The 16,196-nt window shown below is 42.6% G+C and overlaps 3 protein-coding genes across 5 annotated transcripts in view; 2 read left to right on the top strand and 1 right to left on the bottom strand.

Annotated features, from left to right (window-relative positions):
• Positions 1 to 5,060: 5,060 nt before the first annotated feature.
• FAM217B (family with sequence similarity 217 member B) lies at positions 5,061 to 10,477 on the bottom strand. 3 transcript variants are annotated; one of them, XM_003787752.3, is made up of 4 exons: positions 10,394 to 10,477; positions 8,531 to 8,642; positions 8,330 to 8,415; positions 5,061 to 6,682 (listed from the first exon to the last, which is right to left on the bottom strand). In XM_003787752.3, exon 4 carries the CDS (start codon positions 6,676 to 6,678, stop codon positions 5,527 to 5,529), a length of 1,152 nt encoding a protein of 383 aa, XP_003787800.1. In that variant the 5' UTR covers positions 6,679 to 6,682; positions 8,330 to 8,415; positions 8,531 to 8,642; positions 10,394 to 10,477; the 3' UTR covers positions 5,061 to 5,526. The 3 variants fall into 3 exon arrangements, with proteins under 3 accessions (XP_003787800.1, XP_023367776.1, XP_023367777.1); XM_023512008.1 differs by lacking the exon at positions 10,394 to 10,477 and having other exon boundaries at positions 5,061 to 6,679; positions 8,531 to 8,816; XM_023512009.1 differs by lacking the exon at positions 10,394 to 10,477 and having other exon boundaries at positions 8,565 to 8,816.
• Positions 8,616 to 16,196, top strand: part of SYCP2 (synaptonemal complex protein 2) — a 64,509-nt gene continuing 56,928 nt past the window's right edge. The window contains exon 1 of the mRNA XM_023512005.1: positions 8,616 to 8,665. The gene's annotated coding sequence lies outside the window, so the exon portion shown is untranslated. The remainder of the gene's footprint in view (positions 8,666 to 16,196) is intronic.
• PPP1R3D (protein phosphatase 1 regulatory subunit 3D) lies at positions 11,038 to 13,112 on the top strand. The gene has a single exon (XM_003787751.3). It carries the CDS (start codon positions 11,045 to 11,047, stop codon positions 11,942 to 11,944), a length of 900 nt encoding a protein of 299 aa, XP_003787799.1. The 5' UTR covers positions 11,038 to 11,044; the 3' UTR covers positions 11,945 to 13,112.

The following is a 16,196-nucleotide window of genomic DNA, read 5'->3' as shown; positions in this document are numbered from 1 at the left end:
AAAAAAAAAAAAAAAAGAAAAGAAAGGAAGGAAGGAATGTAGGAAGAAAGAAATAAGAAAAGAAAACTGTGGGGAAAAAAGCAAAAAAGGGAAAAAAAGCAAGGCCCTCCTTTCTGTTCTCCTCACTTTCTAAGCAGTGGTCTCAAGAGGTGGGTGTGAAGGGAAATGTGGGGGCAGAGTGAAGACTCTCGAAAAGCTGGCCAGAGTGAAGACAGCGCTGATGGGAAGAGAGAGGGCACAGCGAGTGTCCCTTCCGGGAGTTTAAAATTAGAAGAGTACAGGCTGGGCATGGTGGGTCACACCCGTAATCCCAGCCACAGGCTGGGCATGGTGGGTCACACCTGTAATCCCAGCTCTTTGGGAGGCTGAGGTGAGAGGACTGATTGAGGCCAGGAGTTTGAGACCTGCGTGGGCAACACAGCAAGACCCTGTTGTGAAGCAGGAGGATCCCTGGAACCCAGGAGCTCACAGCTGCAGTGAGCCACGAACATGTCACTGCCCTCCAGCCTGGGCAACAGAGTGAGACCCTGTCTCTAACTGATAAATAAACAAATTAAAAAAATAAATAAAAATACCAGAGTATGTGGTCTAAGAGACCTCAACCTCTCAGCACCCTCCGGCAGAGCAGATGATCAGATCAGAGGCCACAAGTCGTTTACTTTTGTGACGTATTCATAAGCCAAGCAGCCACCCAGGAGCTCAGGTAATGAAGAAAACAGGCAGAGATAAGCCAATGGCTGTTTATAGCCGCCCAAGCCTGGGAAGAGAGGCCTTTACAGCCATTAAAGCACCACAAAACCTGCCAACTCAGCTCAAGTGAGCAGACTAAGCATCAGGGAAGCAGGTTTCTCAAACTTTAATGTACCAAGGAGCTTGTTAAAAAGCAGACTTTGACTCAGCAGATCTGAGGAGGGGCTCACAATTTGAGCAATTCTGCCTAAAGCTGGGCTGGCTTCACTAATCTAATGCTAAATACACATTGTTAGTTTTCTTTTAAATGCTGAAGCTAGGACAATTATAATTATATTCATGAGTCTTATTTTTACATTCCATATATCTTTTCCAGTGTTATTAAAATTAATTCTTTAAATACTAAACTGCCAAGGACAGAAATATCCAAAGTGTATTTTACAGAATAGGCATCTCTATGAAGATTTTTATAAATTAATGATTTACGTTACTTCCTTGAGCATTATTCTATAAGAGACATGGTGTTTCATGACATGGGAATGTTCAATAAATCAAAGAGACTCTTCCACAGAACTTAACTAAATAAAATATGCCATTTAGTTCTCAGAGGGCAAGTGAACTTAAATTAAGAACATGGTTTGGGTCTGAAATACAATCCTTTCTCTCTTATTTCTTTTTGATTCCAGTAAACACCTTTTTATTCAATTAGAAGGTAGCCACAGGCAAATTCACTGCCATCTGAAAGAGTTTAGTCACCACCTGGTGGATAATAAAATAGTAACATCCAAAAATAATCTACCATTTCCTACACAAAAAAGGATTTTAAACTTCCAGCATAGTTAATTTTCATACCATACTAAACAATTATTTTTTAAACCCCCAAACGCTATTGCCACAATTTGGTAGACTACAAAGAATGCATTTCATCGTCAGAAGTGAGTTTAGAAAGAGGAGCAAGAACCTTTCTGTTCATTTGCAGTGGGAGCTGCTCAAAACCACCATGTCTTAACCAGGTCACTTCCTTAAAAGAGACAGTGCTCATTTCTGGATACAAACATCAAAGTGCATGTTAATTTTATGCTCATTGAATTTGCAACCTGTTCCCTCACACATTTCGGGGGTGGGGGGTGGGTAATCGAGGGAATAGGGACTCAAGAAATGTACAGCAATGCTTCTCAGATATGTCTGGAAAGGTAACACGTGCTTTGGCTGTGAATGTCGCTTCGTGGTAAAACAGGATTTGGAACAGAATTTCATCCTGACCAAGTTTTTGAAATAACCAGGAAGAAGATACAGATAAACTTCAATGGGGAACTGCATAAAGTCAAACAAAACAATACCAGGAAAATCCAAATAATATTTCTCTGCTGTTTAATTGATCTCAAGGAAGGAGAAATCCAAGTTCACAATAACTTACAAGTTCTGTCTTATTACATACAAAACCAAACATACAATTGTTTTAACAGCGAATAACAAACATGCTGAATTATCTTCAGGCCATTTCGAATAAAGTCTTGTACAGGCACCTAAATAATTAAATACTGCTTCTGAATTATCTTGAAATACAGTACCACCAAGAGTTTTATATTTTTATGTAACTACTCAAGTAAATGAGCATAAAAGAAAGAGGAGATACACAGTATTTCATATCATGGAAGGTAGGAATTCTTGTATCTTTCTGGAAAGTAGCTTAATAGGCCCAAGAACCTCCACGACCATCCTTCTTTCTGCCATAAGCTACTGCAAGACCAACTATATTCTCTGCCCCATCGTTTTTGTTACAGGCCACCAATTCTACCCCATTCAACTTAGTTCCAGACTCTCAACCTGTTTAGCGAGAGTTGGGAAAGAGTCTAAACCTGAGCAATCATGGCAAATTCAGATGTATTTTTGTAGCTCGTTTCTATACTTTTTAAACAACCTTTACTGCTAAATGATTCTAAGCCTAAAATATTTTTTCGTATATAAATTAACCTTGGATTGTTTTAATTGGTTTAGATGCAGGGTATGTGTGTAAACAATTCCCCAGAAACAAGAGGCACTTCTTGGAAATGCAATGACTCCTGTCACTAGACTACAGGACGCCTGATGATTCTGACATGATGCACTGAGTTCATAATTCAGTTTTCCAATGGTGTCTGCTTGAAAACAGCAATATTTTTATCTGCAGCATTTAGTGGATTAGGATGTGTTAGATATGCGTGTCAGAAATCATAACATTAAAATTGTGCTTATGAGGATTCTATAATAAACCTAACCTTAACTCATTTGGAGCTCTGATCCAATGACAATAATACTGGCTGAAATTGGCAATCAACCTGAGGCCAAAAAGTTAACAAGCAAAGTCACTTTTTCAAGCTTCTTAAACTGTCTGAACATAAGAAGTTATGGCTACTCCCCAGAGTGTGCAAGCGATTTCAATTAAAAGATCTGGGAACAAATGTTTGAGGCGTTCCTTCTAAATTTCTTAATCGTGACGGTCTTCAGCCCAGACACACACATTCCCCTAACAACTTGAGGTCTCTAGAGCACTCACACGGAAACATCCTAGGAAGGGCAGCAACTCGGCATAAATGCTTTAGTATTAACATGAGCAGTGCGGATATGGGCATGCCTGTTTGTGTATATGTACAGAACAGCATGCTCCTGGATATTTATTAGCCAGGAAACTTCATAAAGAGCTGCACAAAATCCAGCAGAGACAGACTCGTAAGTGAGATGCCAGCCATAAATAATGGACTAATCTTGGCTCACAAGAATCAGGGCAGGCAAGGGACACACAGGGTATCACTCAGGAACCACATGAACACTATGACTAGTACTAAATTTTCCAAATACAAAATATATACTGAGTACAAAAGTCAGACCACAGTTGAGGACAATGGAAGCAACACTTACTACGCGTCCATCTTTTGTTCCTAAGGAAAGATACGAGATGCAGACATAAGGGCATGCTTTCTCCAGGAGATGAAGAGGGAAAGAGGGAACCTGTACAAACAAGAAAATAAAGTCTTGAAAGAAGAAAACCACCATAAAAAATGTGGGTTTGTGGTTTGGAATGATTCAAACCAGATTTTAAAAGAAGATCTTACAATTTAACCTTTGTACATTGTTTAAATTATAAATCCATCTCGTCTTTACACTGTTCCCAATGACATTTTCCGCTGTATGAAAAGTCTGTAAGCTATTACAGATCTTCGAGGGAGAAATGCCAAGTATTTCATTTGCCCCCAAAATGAGAAAAACAGAAGCATGTAGGTCAAAAACACAAGTTTTTTTCCTTAAAAAACACAATTGTTTGAAGGGATAAAATTAACTGTTCATCGAAACACCCTGCATATCAAGAAACAATCAACCAAAGTTTTAGAAGAGTTTCGCCAGTATGAACAGAAAGTGCACAGCACAACTACAGGAATAAGTAAATATTATTAAACCACAGTCTCCAGGAGAGCCATGGAGCCACAAGGCCAGAGGACAGTCAGAGGACTTCCCGTAACTTCATTCATACCCCACTCCCCCTCCAACCTTAAACGTGTTCTCACCCGCTCCAATTCCCAGGAAGGATTTAAAAACCCTACTCTTGCAAACTAACTAATACAGATCATTATTTTTGGCTTGGGACAACAGGATCTAGAACTCAAATCAGTAACTTGATAATTACTCCATTTAAATTGGTTTCATGTATTTTAATCCTATAATGAGCCCTTTTCTTATAAATTATGAAGTAATTCCCTCTGCCACCTCTTACATGCCAGCAATTCTAGGGTGTCAAATACTTTACTGTTGGTCCCACCAAAGAGCAATAATCATGCTTAAATCCAGGGGCTTTCCAAATGGGAAAGTCTGCAAATTACGACAACCTCAGTTTAGAGAACCTGCAAGTGGACTTTGCCACCACTTCTGAACTTAAAGTGCCCTAAAAAGAACCTCACATATTAAAGTGCTAGATATCACTGTCTTTAAAGAGCAAGCAGCTTAGTGATAGAAGCTGCTCAAAATAGAAACTCATATGCTCCCTAACTTAAGAAGGGACCAAAACTTCTACGGGTAAAATGAACGGAAATTCTGCTTGAACAGTTTCTGAAAGAGGACAGGAAGCATGGTGACAAAGACCTTACTTTAAACATTTAGGATTGTTATTTAAAATATTTTCACGCCGGGCATGGTGGCTTATGCCTGCAATCCTAGCACTCTGGGAGGCAAATGAGGGAGAATTGCTAGAGTTTGGGAGTTTAAGACCAGACTGAAATGGAGCCAGATCCTGTCTCTACCAAAAATAGAAAAATTAGCCCGCAGGTGGTGCTTGCCTGTAGTTCCAGGTACACAGCAGGCTCAGGCAGGACAATCACTTGAACACAAAAGTTTGAGGTTGCTGTAAGTGACAGCACTGCACTCTACGGATGCACTGCCCTTCACCTGGGGCAGAAGACAGAGACTCTGTCCCCAGACAACCAAGCTGACATGTGATATTTTACATGCTTCTGTGCAAAGGAAAATGGGGAGCTGAACACCCCTATCTGTTCTGCATAGGCCAGTTTCCTGACTCTTCCCTTGGAGTGTTGCCATTGTACACCTTTATGTGGCACATACTTTGGTGATATTTTTTTCTCGAAAGGGCTCTCATTTGCTTAAGACTGTTAATGCAAAGAAAGTCTCATAGAAGGACACCTCTCTTGGAAAATAACCCAGTAGGGGTGGAAATAAGGACAGACAAAAGAGCCAATCAATGACTTCTACGTCAGTAATCACATTTCTTAAAATTCACAGTTTCATAACTTTGGGAAGCACTCCAATATTTGCATATCTGCAGGTCTCTGCAATTTATCATCTCAGATATTATTTTAATTCGTATGTGCTTTGCTTTATGCCATTTGTTCTGAGCCTTTTCTCACTGGATGGAGCGGCACGACCACAGCTATTTGCATTTCCCTTTTTCTTAAGATTCGCATGTGCTTGTGTCCTGGCACCCTTACAGGAGCTGGCTGTGTCCAGACTCACGGCTGACTGCCTGGGAGTGCGAATGTTACCATCCGTTTCCATCTGAGAGCGGCTGTCACTGCAGGACAAATCCCAGGGCTGCAGCTTGGTACTCTTACTTGATTTTTTTTTCTTCTCTTCTGTCCTCATTGCAAGGGTTTGTTTCTGAGAACACAACCTGCTACTTCCCAGTAAATCACTGGGTTTGGGAGCAGTCTTGAGTGTGTAATATGGTGCATGGGCTTCTTCGTGGTGGAAATCTTTCTTTCGTGAGGGGCCTGACTTGGAAGCCCCCTCCTGGTGAGGTAGCGGCTTGGACAGAGCACTAGTGATCAGCTTACTTCTCCCAGGGCTTTTCAAAGCCCCCAAGGTCCCAGGTGCAGTGGGAGGCCTGGCTTTGGTCCCCTTCCCTTTCTCACCCTGGATGGTCTGGATCTGCAGCCACTCAAGCTGAACAAGCCTGTCGATATACTTCCCCAGAAGTCCTGCCACCTGAGGCACGGCCTCAGCTTTACCCTCTGCATTCAGAAGCAGGGCCATGTCCCGCAGGTCCCAGGAGCTGAAAGGGGGTGGGAGGAAATCAGGGTAGTGGTATCCAGGCTTTGCATGGCCCTGACCTGGGTGAAGATCGAAGTAAACTGGATCAATTTCTTCAGCTCGAAGATTCAGATCTGGAGGTGTGAGGGGAGAAGGGGGAATGGGAATTCTTTCTGAGTCAGAGAGATCACTTGCACTGTCCTCATCAGCATCTTCTTTAATAATTTTCATTGACTGAAAATCAAGAAACAATTTGCTCCCGGAGGCCCCCTGACACCTAGGTCCCAGTAGATTCCTTTCGGGGGGTTTGTCTTGGAAAACACTTTCTTTAAGTTTATCCTCAGCTGGCTGGGAGACACTTACAAGGCTATTTCTCAGCTGGGAAGAAACATGGGGTCTTTGAGGTTGACTCTGTCTTTTTCCTGCTGAATTCTTCGGATGCTGCACTTTATTCCAAGACGGGCCAGCATTCATACTGCTAGGAAAAATAAAACTGCAATTCTTATTACATACAACAAGAAATGATCTGGATATGACTAAACAAATGAAAAGAATCCACTACTTAGGCTTTTTTTTTTTTTGATTCTGCTATTACTAGGCATTGGAAAATTTACAGCCTCTAAATTCCTTATAGAAGGAGTTTTATAAAACATTTTTCCACATAATACTCTACTTGAGAAACATTACATAACACACATGAATGCATAAATTTCACTCATATTTAACTTCATAAAAGAAAAGCATTAACATGGCTTAGTGCCTGTAGCTCAGTGGTTACAGTGTCAGCCACATGCATGAAGGCTGGTGGGTTCAAACTCAGCCCGGGGCCAGCTAAACAACAATGACATCTGCAACAAAAAAATAGCCAGGTGTTGTGGCAGGCGCCTGTAGTCCCAGCTACTTGGGAGGCTGAGGCAAGAGAACTGCTCAAGCCCATGAGTCTGAGGTTGCTGTGAGCTGTGATGCCCGACAATCTACTGAGGGTGACACAGGCTAGTCTCACTAGACTCTGTCTCAATTAAAAAAAAAGAAAGAAAAAAAGAAAGAAAGAAAAGCATTAACAGTTATCAAAGTGCTTATTTCTGTTTTAGACCAATTGTGTACTTTCAAAAACATAAGTTTAGCAAAATAATCTATCCTAGAACTCATAATCTAGTCTGTCAATGATAACCAGTAATTTACAACATTTATAAGTAAAATCCACAGCTTTCGTTTATATGTCTATTTTAAAATAGATGTAAATAGGATATAAAATGCAAGTTTTATGGCGTTTAATCACTGATTAGTGGTGATTCTGAGCAAAGGAAAATCTTAATATGTAAAAGTGCATAAAAACCTATACATTAAACCAAACGTTTATTAAAGTATTTTCAATTAGGAAACACATCTGGGAAAATCGTGTTAAAAGGACAAAAATAAAATCTGTGTGGTGCTTTACAATACAAAACTAATGAGAACACAGAGTTAATGCTATCCTGTGAATGGCAGATAAATGGGAATAAGGAATGCTGTGTGCATTACTAGTGTGGAAACTGATTCCTTTTACAATAATTTATTTTGAGGTAGAATCTCATATCAGAGTTGAAAATACTGTTTTTTTAGTTTATTTAGCAAGAACATCACATTGGACTAAGATTAATAATATTTCTCTGTAAGACAGCCAAATGGGGTGAACAGGTATGGATGGTAAACATGCTTTCTGGGAACCTTAGACATTCATTTCCCCAGTGGTTTTAACCAAACTGAGCAATTATTTGAAAAAATATTACCTATGAATTGTTGTGCTCAACAAATGCTGCATGAATGAATGAAAAAATGAAGCAATGGGCATTATTTTGTGTCTTCTAGCTGTCAGTGTACTTCTACAGAGTTAATTATTGTCAGTATCCTTTTATATCAAAGGAAACTAACATAGAAAGGTAATTATAGATTCTACTAACACAGCCAGAATTATGAACGCTGGAGTCCTTACCAACTAATAATGCTTAAAACCACTTTCATTTCTGCTAGATTAAAAAAAAAATGTGTATGTCTTAGACACATGGTTTAAATTTACATATTCAATCTGGAGACTTGAGATAATGTGCCTTTTGCAAGATAAAACAACCATACTAAAACCATTTACCTGTTTTTCTGATGAGATTCATTCACCCTATTCCTTTTCTTGAAAAAATCACATGGCTGATCATCATCTAGGGTCTGATGGACTGTCTAAAAAACAGGCATGCAGTAGTAAGTACTGTGAACACACACACACATGCACACAACAGATAAGAACAAAAAAACCCAGAACAAATCTAAGGTTTTTCCTGTAAGTTTACATCACCTTTTGGGTAGTGCTCAAAATACTCTTGCCCAACCTGTTGGAAGATGATGACAGCTGGGGAGGTAACTTCTTTATTCCTCTTATATTTGAAAAGGACTCCTCACCACCGGAACTAGAAGCAACAGAACACTGTCAGTAAGTACCTGTTGCAAATGGTCCTACCATCAGTATTGCGTTAATTCCCCGCTCCCCTTTTTAAAATCTTCGCATGGTATTGAAATATTGGGGTTGTGACTGCACAGTCATTCCTATTCTGAGTTGTGAAACAATGGGGGAGGGAGATACTGTCTTTTTTTTTGTTTTTAGAAACAGAGTCTCACTTTGTTGCCCTCGGTAGAGTGCTGTCTGTGGCATCACAGCTCACAGCAACCTCCAGCTCTTGGGCTTAGGTGATTCTCTTGTCTCCTGAGTAGCTTGGACTACAGGCGCCTGCCACAATACTCGGCTATTTTTTTGTTGCAGTTTGGCTGGGGCTGGGTTTGAACCCACCACCCTCAGTATATGGGGCCGGCACCCTACTCACTGAGCCAGAGGTGCTGCCGGGGAGATACTGTCTTTTATTGACTGTGGAGTCTTGTCTGCTTGCTTGTTTGCCTAGCAGATATTAGATAACAGTAAGTGTCTCGCTACTAACATACTGTGAATGGACTTCATCCCTTTCTCTCTTCCTCTACACACGTGTATAACCTCTTTGGAAATAATATGTTTGGGAAATTTCGAAAAGTAAATAAAGTCAGGAGTTATTCCAAAACTTCCATGTTCATTCAGCAAATAATTACCAAATTGCCTAGAAAATGGCAGGGATTATGCACATCTCTGTTTTCACAGAACCTCAACTGCAGTGGGGAAGCCCCCTCTGAATGGTTCTGTCTTCCCTATCACACCAGCCCATTCCTAGGGTTTCCATATATGCATACACATTACATACTGTATGACATCTGTGGCGTGCTGTCCACCCATACCCCAGATCACTGTTATTCCCTCTTACTTTGAGTGTTTTGCACTTATTAAAAGAGCACTGATGTAATTTCCCTTGCCTCTGTAAAACGGAAGAGGTGGGGTTACAGAAGATTTTAATTTCCTTTCAGAAACTTTCCTGTATTTTTTCCACAATAACTATGTAAGCTTTTTTCAGTTGGTTTATGTAAGATGGTAATAAAATCATATATGGGCTCTCACAATTAATGGATTATGCCATAATCATCAGGTATCTTTACACTTCATTTCACCTGACAAGCTTTATGCCAAAGGCTGCAGAGTTTTGTGTTCAAAGTTACAAGGTGGAAGAAATGACTGCCTCGAGGGTCCTAAGGATGCTGGGCAAGGGAGAGGGCAACGGAAAAAGCTTCCAGCCTCCCTGGTTCCGACTTGTACGGAAACAAAGCTAAACATGGGCGATTCAGGCTACAAAAATGCTCCCCAAGCGCCAGAGGCTGATTCAGGGCAGCTGCATAATTCATCACAGGGTGTTAACTCTCGCTCCCATGTCTTCCTCTCTGGCATCGCGCCGAGGCAGCGAGAAGCGGCACCTCCCCACCCCCAACCCCACCCCTCGAGGGAATTGGCTGACCCCGCCGCGCGGCAAAGCATTGTGGGTGCTATGCGGACATGCAGCTTCTCTACGCAGCCAGGCTCCCTCTGCCTGTCCGGGCGTCCAGGTTGCAGTGATCGTGTCCAAAGACCCTTAAACTCAGCCTGGGACCAGTTCCTGGCAAGGCTGGGTACCCCTCTCCGCCCCGTTCTCATTAACCCATAAATCCAAGGGCACTCAGCGTGCATTTTCCGTGTCCTTGGATGGTGCAGACACTATCTATGATCGACCGGCACACAGTCCACGCAGATGAAAACAGAAATTGATCAGACCTGTTTCGCGACCGCAGAGGGCACGTGACGAGGCCGCCTGCCTTCCTTCCTCTCCGGCGCCCGGGGAGGCCACACTGCGGCGCGCTGCGGTAGGGGCGCCGGAGCTGGCGGCGCGGGCGTCTGCGCTCAGATCCGCCGGGCTCCCCGGCAGCGCTCCCGCCAGCCAGGGCCAACCTGCGGGAGGCGTCACGAGGGGCGGGGCCGAGGCTCTCTGGGAAGTTGCACCCGGTCAAGTTGCAGCCTTGTAAGTTAACGCCGCGGAAGGGGAAGGTGGGAGGGGCCGCTCCGGAACGCAGCCTTCTTGCAAGAAGCTCCAAGGGAAAAAAAAGAAAGAAAGAAAGAAAAAGAAAAAAACAGAAAAAAGGGAGGCGCCACTCTGTGCTCCCCCAGCAGCTTCAGAAAGAAAAAGAATTTGTCTCTGTAGAAAAGCTCCTCTTTAGCTGCAGGAACCGAACGGCCTAAGCGACGGCTTGAGGGGCAAAGTAGCAGACTAGGGGCGAACGAACTGGGCCGAAGGGATCCCCACAAATTGCAGATACTAAAGAGACTCTGGGGCTTCTGACCACCGCCTGGGACACGTAAGGAGCTTACGCAGGGTCAGGAGGCTGCCCCTTGATTCTGTATCCCCGTCTTCCGACGGCCTGGGGGGTCATGTCCAGAGGCCCAGGCTCCGCGATCCTACCCGCCGCCCTGGGGTCCCGAAGGCCGGCCCCCCGGAGCTTCAGCTGTCTGTCAGACCTGGAAAGGAGCGCGGGCGTGGAGCTACGGCCCTGTAGGCCCCCGGGGAGCCCGGGCTGCGCACCGCAGCCCTTGCGGGCACCATCGGGCTGCGACCCCCACCTGCGGCCCATCATCCTGCGGCGGGCGCGCTCGCTCCCCAGCTCCCCGGAGCGCCACCAGAAGTCCGCGGGCGCGCCAGGCGCGCCGTGTCGGCCGGGCTGCAGCCGGCAGCTCCGCGTGCGCTTCGCAGACGCACTGGGCCTGGAGTTGGCACAAGTTAAGGTGTTCAACACAGGAGACAACCCATCAGTGCCGCTGCACGTGCTATCGCGGCTCGCCATCAACTCGGACCTCTGCTGCAGCAGCCAGTACCTGGAGTTCACCCTGCAGTGCCTGGTGCCCGATTTCCCGCCGCCCATCGAGGCCGCGGACTTTGAGGAGCGCCTGCAGAATCAGTTTGTGTGCCTAGAGCGTGTCACTTGCTCAGACCTTGGCATCAGCGGTACCGTGCGCGTGCGGAACGTGGCTTTCGAGAAGCAGGTGGCGGTGCGCTACACCTTTTCTGGCTGGCGCAGCACACACGAAGCGATAGCGCGATGGCGCGGGTCAGCGGGTGCCGATGGCTCGGAGGACGTCTTCGCCTTTGGTTTCCCGGTGCCTCCCTTCTTGCTGGAGCTCGGCTCACGCGTACACTTTGCACTGCGCTACCGAGTGGCTGGTGCTGAGTACTGGGACAACAACAGCAGCCAGGACTACAGCCTCACGTGTCGCAGCCACGCACTGCACATGCCACGGGGAGAGTGTGAAGAGAGCTGGATCCACTTCATTTGAGCTGCATGGGGGCCGGGAACCTGGAGCTTCGGCCCACAAGGTGCTCCTGCTGTCATTCTGTGTGGGGCACTCACATCTACCGGGTTGTGCTAACCCTATGCCCCACCCCACCCCCCAAGTCGTCTGACTTCATTTCCTGCTGCTAGGTCCCCTGGAAGTGCCCATCTTGTATTTGAGACGTCTCTGTCACCTGGTCTGAAATGTAGCCTCAGGTGGTCAGAAGGCCAAAATGAATTGCGTCATGTGCTGGGGGAGGGGGGTGGGCAGGTGCATGGGAGTCTTGGCCTCTCTGGGGAGGGCTCCGAGAGGGATTTTCTTTAAAAGGCCTGAGTCTGCTAGGAAGGCCTTTTGCATGCATCCTGAATGTGTGTATCTAAATGTAGCTGTTATTTATTATTGTGATGCTGGGACCTTTGGCCCATAGCGGATCCTGCCTCAGGAACATTCTAGACTTGCAAGCTTATGCAAAGGTCAGTTCTGTTGTGTTTGTGCTCCTCGTCAACAGACTGTTTAGTATGACCCCCATCGTGGTCCCTCCTGGAATTCCTGTCCCAGGACAAGGAAAACTTGAGACCTTGTTTGCTCGCCAATGTCTGTAGCCTTCTAACAGTGGGAAACTATTAATAGGCAAGAAATTTATGTCTCATCAGTCATCACACAACCATTCCTAGGCCTTGAGGCTGCCCTGGTCAGGCTGTGTGTCTCCTACACCAACAGCTGAAGAGGAGAAAAAACTTCAAACTTTTAAACTGCAAACAGCTCTTTCCCTGCATCACTCCTCTGATTTCATGTATTTCTTCTGTACATGCTTGATAATTACACATTAGGCCATTCTGTTTAGGTTTGAAACTACCTAAACATTTAAAGAAATCCTGCCTTAAATTATTTCAATTTTCAGGTGACTACAGAATTTCAGGCAACAGTGCCCTTTGCAATTACCTTTTTGATAACTAAGGTGACTCTTTTCATTTCTTTATAAGCATCAGAAAATTCCAGCATTTATATTTCTAGAGTCCAGTTACCAAGTGGAACTAGATGTTTTCAGCAGTAGCCAGAGCACTGGAGGGAAAAATAACTTACAAATATTTATACTTTTATATTGTTTTAAGCTGCATTACATGACACGTTTTATCAGCTACCTGCCAACTTTATTCTTTGTGCCTTCGCATAGAACAGTTTCTAACATTTTCTTTATTTCATTTATTTATTATTATTTTCTTTTTTGCAGTTTTTGGCCCAGACTGGGTTTGAACCCGCCATCTCCGCCACAGGCGCCACCCAGTGCTTTTATTATTTCTTAGGCCTCCAACAAATTGGTTGAGACCACTGTCCTCTGCAGAGTGCTGCAGTTACTTAAAACTGATCTAGGATCTGATGAGATCTTTAGGTGCTGACCAGTGGTCTTTCTGACAGCAGGTGCTAGAAGTGAGGTGTGAAAAACTCAGCCATGATGGACAAGATCTCCAATTTATGAAGTTTCTCTCGGATACACCTGAAATCAGTGTGATCCATTTTGTGATGTCTGTCACCAGTAAATTGACTCTAAATTTTTAAATTCTTGTTGACATTTGTCAAATCAATATTGAAATGATGCATTTGGCCTTCTAACCAGTTTGTTATTGATAATTGTATCCTGTGTTTTTAAAATTCCAAGAATGGGGATGGCTTTCTTTTTATCTAAGAACCCCGCCTTCTGACTTAAAATGTTGTGACTGAATCCCGCATGCTCTGGCTATTAGCACCGTGCACTGCATTGACATGCATACGAGAGGGAAGCCTGGTTGAATTTCCTGCTATTTAACAAACTGTCCAAATAGGTCAGCAAGCCTGCAAGGGCCTTGGCTGCCAGCCCCTTGGCCCTGCCTGGAGTTCTAGACAGTTGTCCAGAGTATTCAGGTATGAGTTAGAGCTGCCGAATGTATTGTTGAAAAGCATGTAGAAAATCTTATAGTCTATGTGAAAGTCACTTGCCAAAAAGGTTCTAGTCATGAAATAGAAAGCTATAAAGTAAATGTTATATCTTTAATATTAAGAAAACCTCAAGGTGCCTTTTTAAAAATATCAACAATTTGAAATTTAAAAGCTTAAAGATACTTGCCTAGTCGAAAAAGAAGCTGGGGAACAGCTTAGGGAGAACTTTCCAAACCTAAAACACAGTTATATTGCTTTAGATGTTAAAATTTTGTAGTGAATTGTGCAACTGCTGTGCTGTCTCCCCAAATATATCTTAATGTCAGTCATTTCAAATAATTTTAAAGTATTAAAGGCTAAGTATTAAAGTATATGTGCAAAAATGGCTGTGGATTCTTCTATTAAGCTGGATGGCACTTTTCTTGTGGTCTAGTTACAGAAGACAAAGCTTTAGAAACTTCTTGATTGTTTAAATCATTTTATACATAAGTCTTATCCTTTCTAAGAACATAAATGTAGGGCACTGGCAAGAAAAATAGATTTTATAATTGTACTTCACCTTCAGTAGCAGAGCTGTGTGTGTGTTTGGGAAAATGGAAATAACCACCTTATATTCCAGGTCAGCATTGCATATGGAGAAAGTTTTAGAGGACCCCAGGGGATGTAGTAATTATTACATATGAAGTAATTATTGGGTTTCTGTCTCCCCCTCCCCCCCAGGACTGTGACCTTCCCTAAGTACCAAGTCTTGTACATAGAGGTAAAGACACACTTATTGTATCTTCCCTGATTTGCTAGGCCACGGTGCTATGTGCTTTATTTATTTGATTTCATTTAATTCTGAAAATTATTACCTGGTAGATAATATCTCCATTCTCTTAGCTGAAGAGAGTAAAACTCAAGAGAGGTTTAAGTACAGTCATGGGATGGCCATGTAATGACACTGTGGTCAAAAGGCTGTATATATGTTTTCTATATATGCATATGTTTATATGTATATATATTTTTAAATGTGTGTGTATATATATATTTACTATACCTTTTCTGTTTAGAGACACAAATATATATACACACAATTATACATAGTGTTATAATTGTGCTATAATTACCTCCAGTATTTGGCACAGTAACCTGCTGTAAGGGTTGTAGCGTAGGAGCAATAGGCTGTACCACAGCGCCCCAGCATATATGAGGCTACACGATCTAGGGTGGCGTAAATACACTCTATGATGTTCCTACACAGCAATGAAATCACTTGACAACATGTTGCTTGGAAGGTAGCTCCTGTTTTCAAGGAACACATGATTGTAATTTACCTCAAGTCCCACAGTTGTTCGGTAGCAAATTGAGCATTCAAACTTATACCAAAGACTATGCTCTGCTGTGGCATAGGATATAAAATGTTCTCAATAAGGGATTACTAAATTTAGCTGAAAGCTGAATTTTGATTTTGATTGATAAAGTTTTTCATCAAAAACAGCAATGTAAAGCCTTTAGAAAACAATTCAAATACTAAAATTAGTAATACACTTTCTTCTTCCACCTTGTAGTTTAATGATATCCACTAAGCAATCCCTAGGCTTTATAAACACATGAAACAATAAAAAGCACTCTAACAGCTGTCTTCTCTCTATAAAAAGTGGTAAGGTGAAACCTTAATTTTTGAAGTTGATTAGTAAAATTCCTGTGCAGTCACAACTCCATCATGAAGTATCTTAATTCTCTTAGAGGAAAAACGAGGTACAAAAATAGTTGTTATGCAAAATCGGCGAATCAGTTTGAAGTGCTCTACACCCTTCTTACATTTTGTATCATACATTGTTAATACTTATGTCAATTATTCAAAAGCAAATTCAAAAGCCACGAAAACCTTGAATATATAAAATTCCCCTAAATCTTTGTACATTAGGTTGCATATGTTAATTTGTAAGCTCTAAATTAAGAAATTTAGGACTCAAAATTAAGTTAAAGGAGGTAGTTGCAAAGTTGTCAAGAAGTCTGTAATCCTGGCTAACCCGAATATTAAAAACACCTTTGAGAGATGATGTGATTCTACGCGATTTTCTCTGCCTTGGTCCTCAGTAGAGTTTTTTATTCCCTTATGTTCATTTTTCCAGTTGCTTTCCACTGCACATTTAAATTATAACCCAATTTCTTTTTCGAAACAGGTAGTGCCTTTTAGATAGGAAATTAGGATGCTAATGAAATATCATTGTAAGTTTTGATTTCACGACATTAAAACTTTAACTCTACATACACTTTGTTACAGCAGTTCCACTTTCAGATGCATCCAGACTTATGTTAGATGATCAAGGTCCTAAGTTAAAAAAAAAAAAAAAAA

Source organism: Otolemur garnettii, unplaced genomic scaffold (assembly GCF_000181295.1).
Source record: "Otolemur garnettii isolate 467f Iridium unplaced genomic scaffold, OtoGar3 scaffold00023, whole genome shotgun sequence".
Classification (NCBI taxonomy): Eukaryota; Metazoa; Chordata; class Mammalia; order Primates; family Galagidae; genus Otolemur; species Otolemur garnettii.
This window is presented reverse-complemented; position numbering and strand designations above follow the sequence as displayed.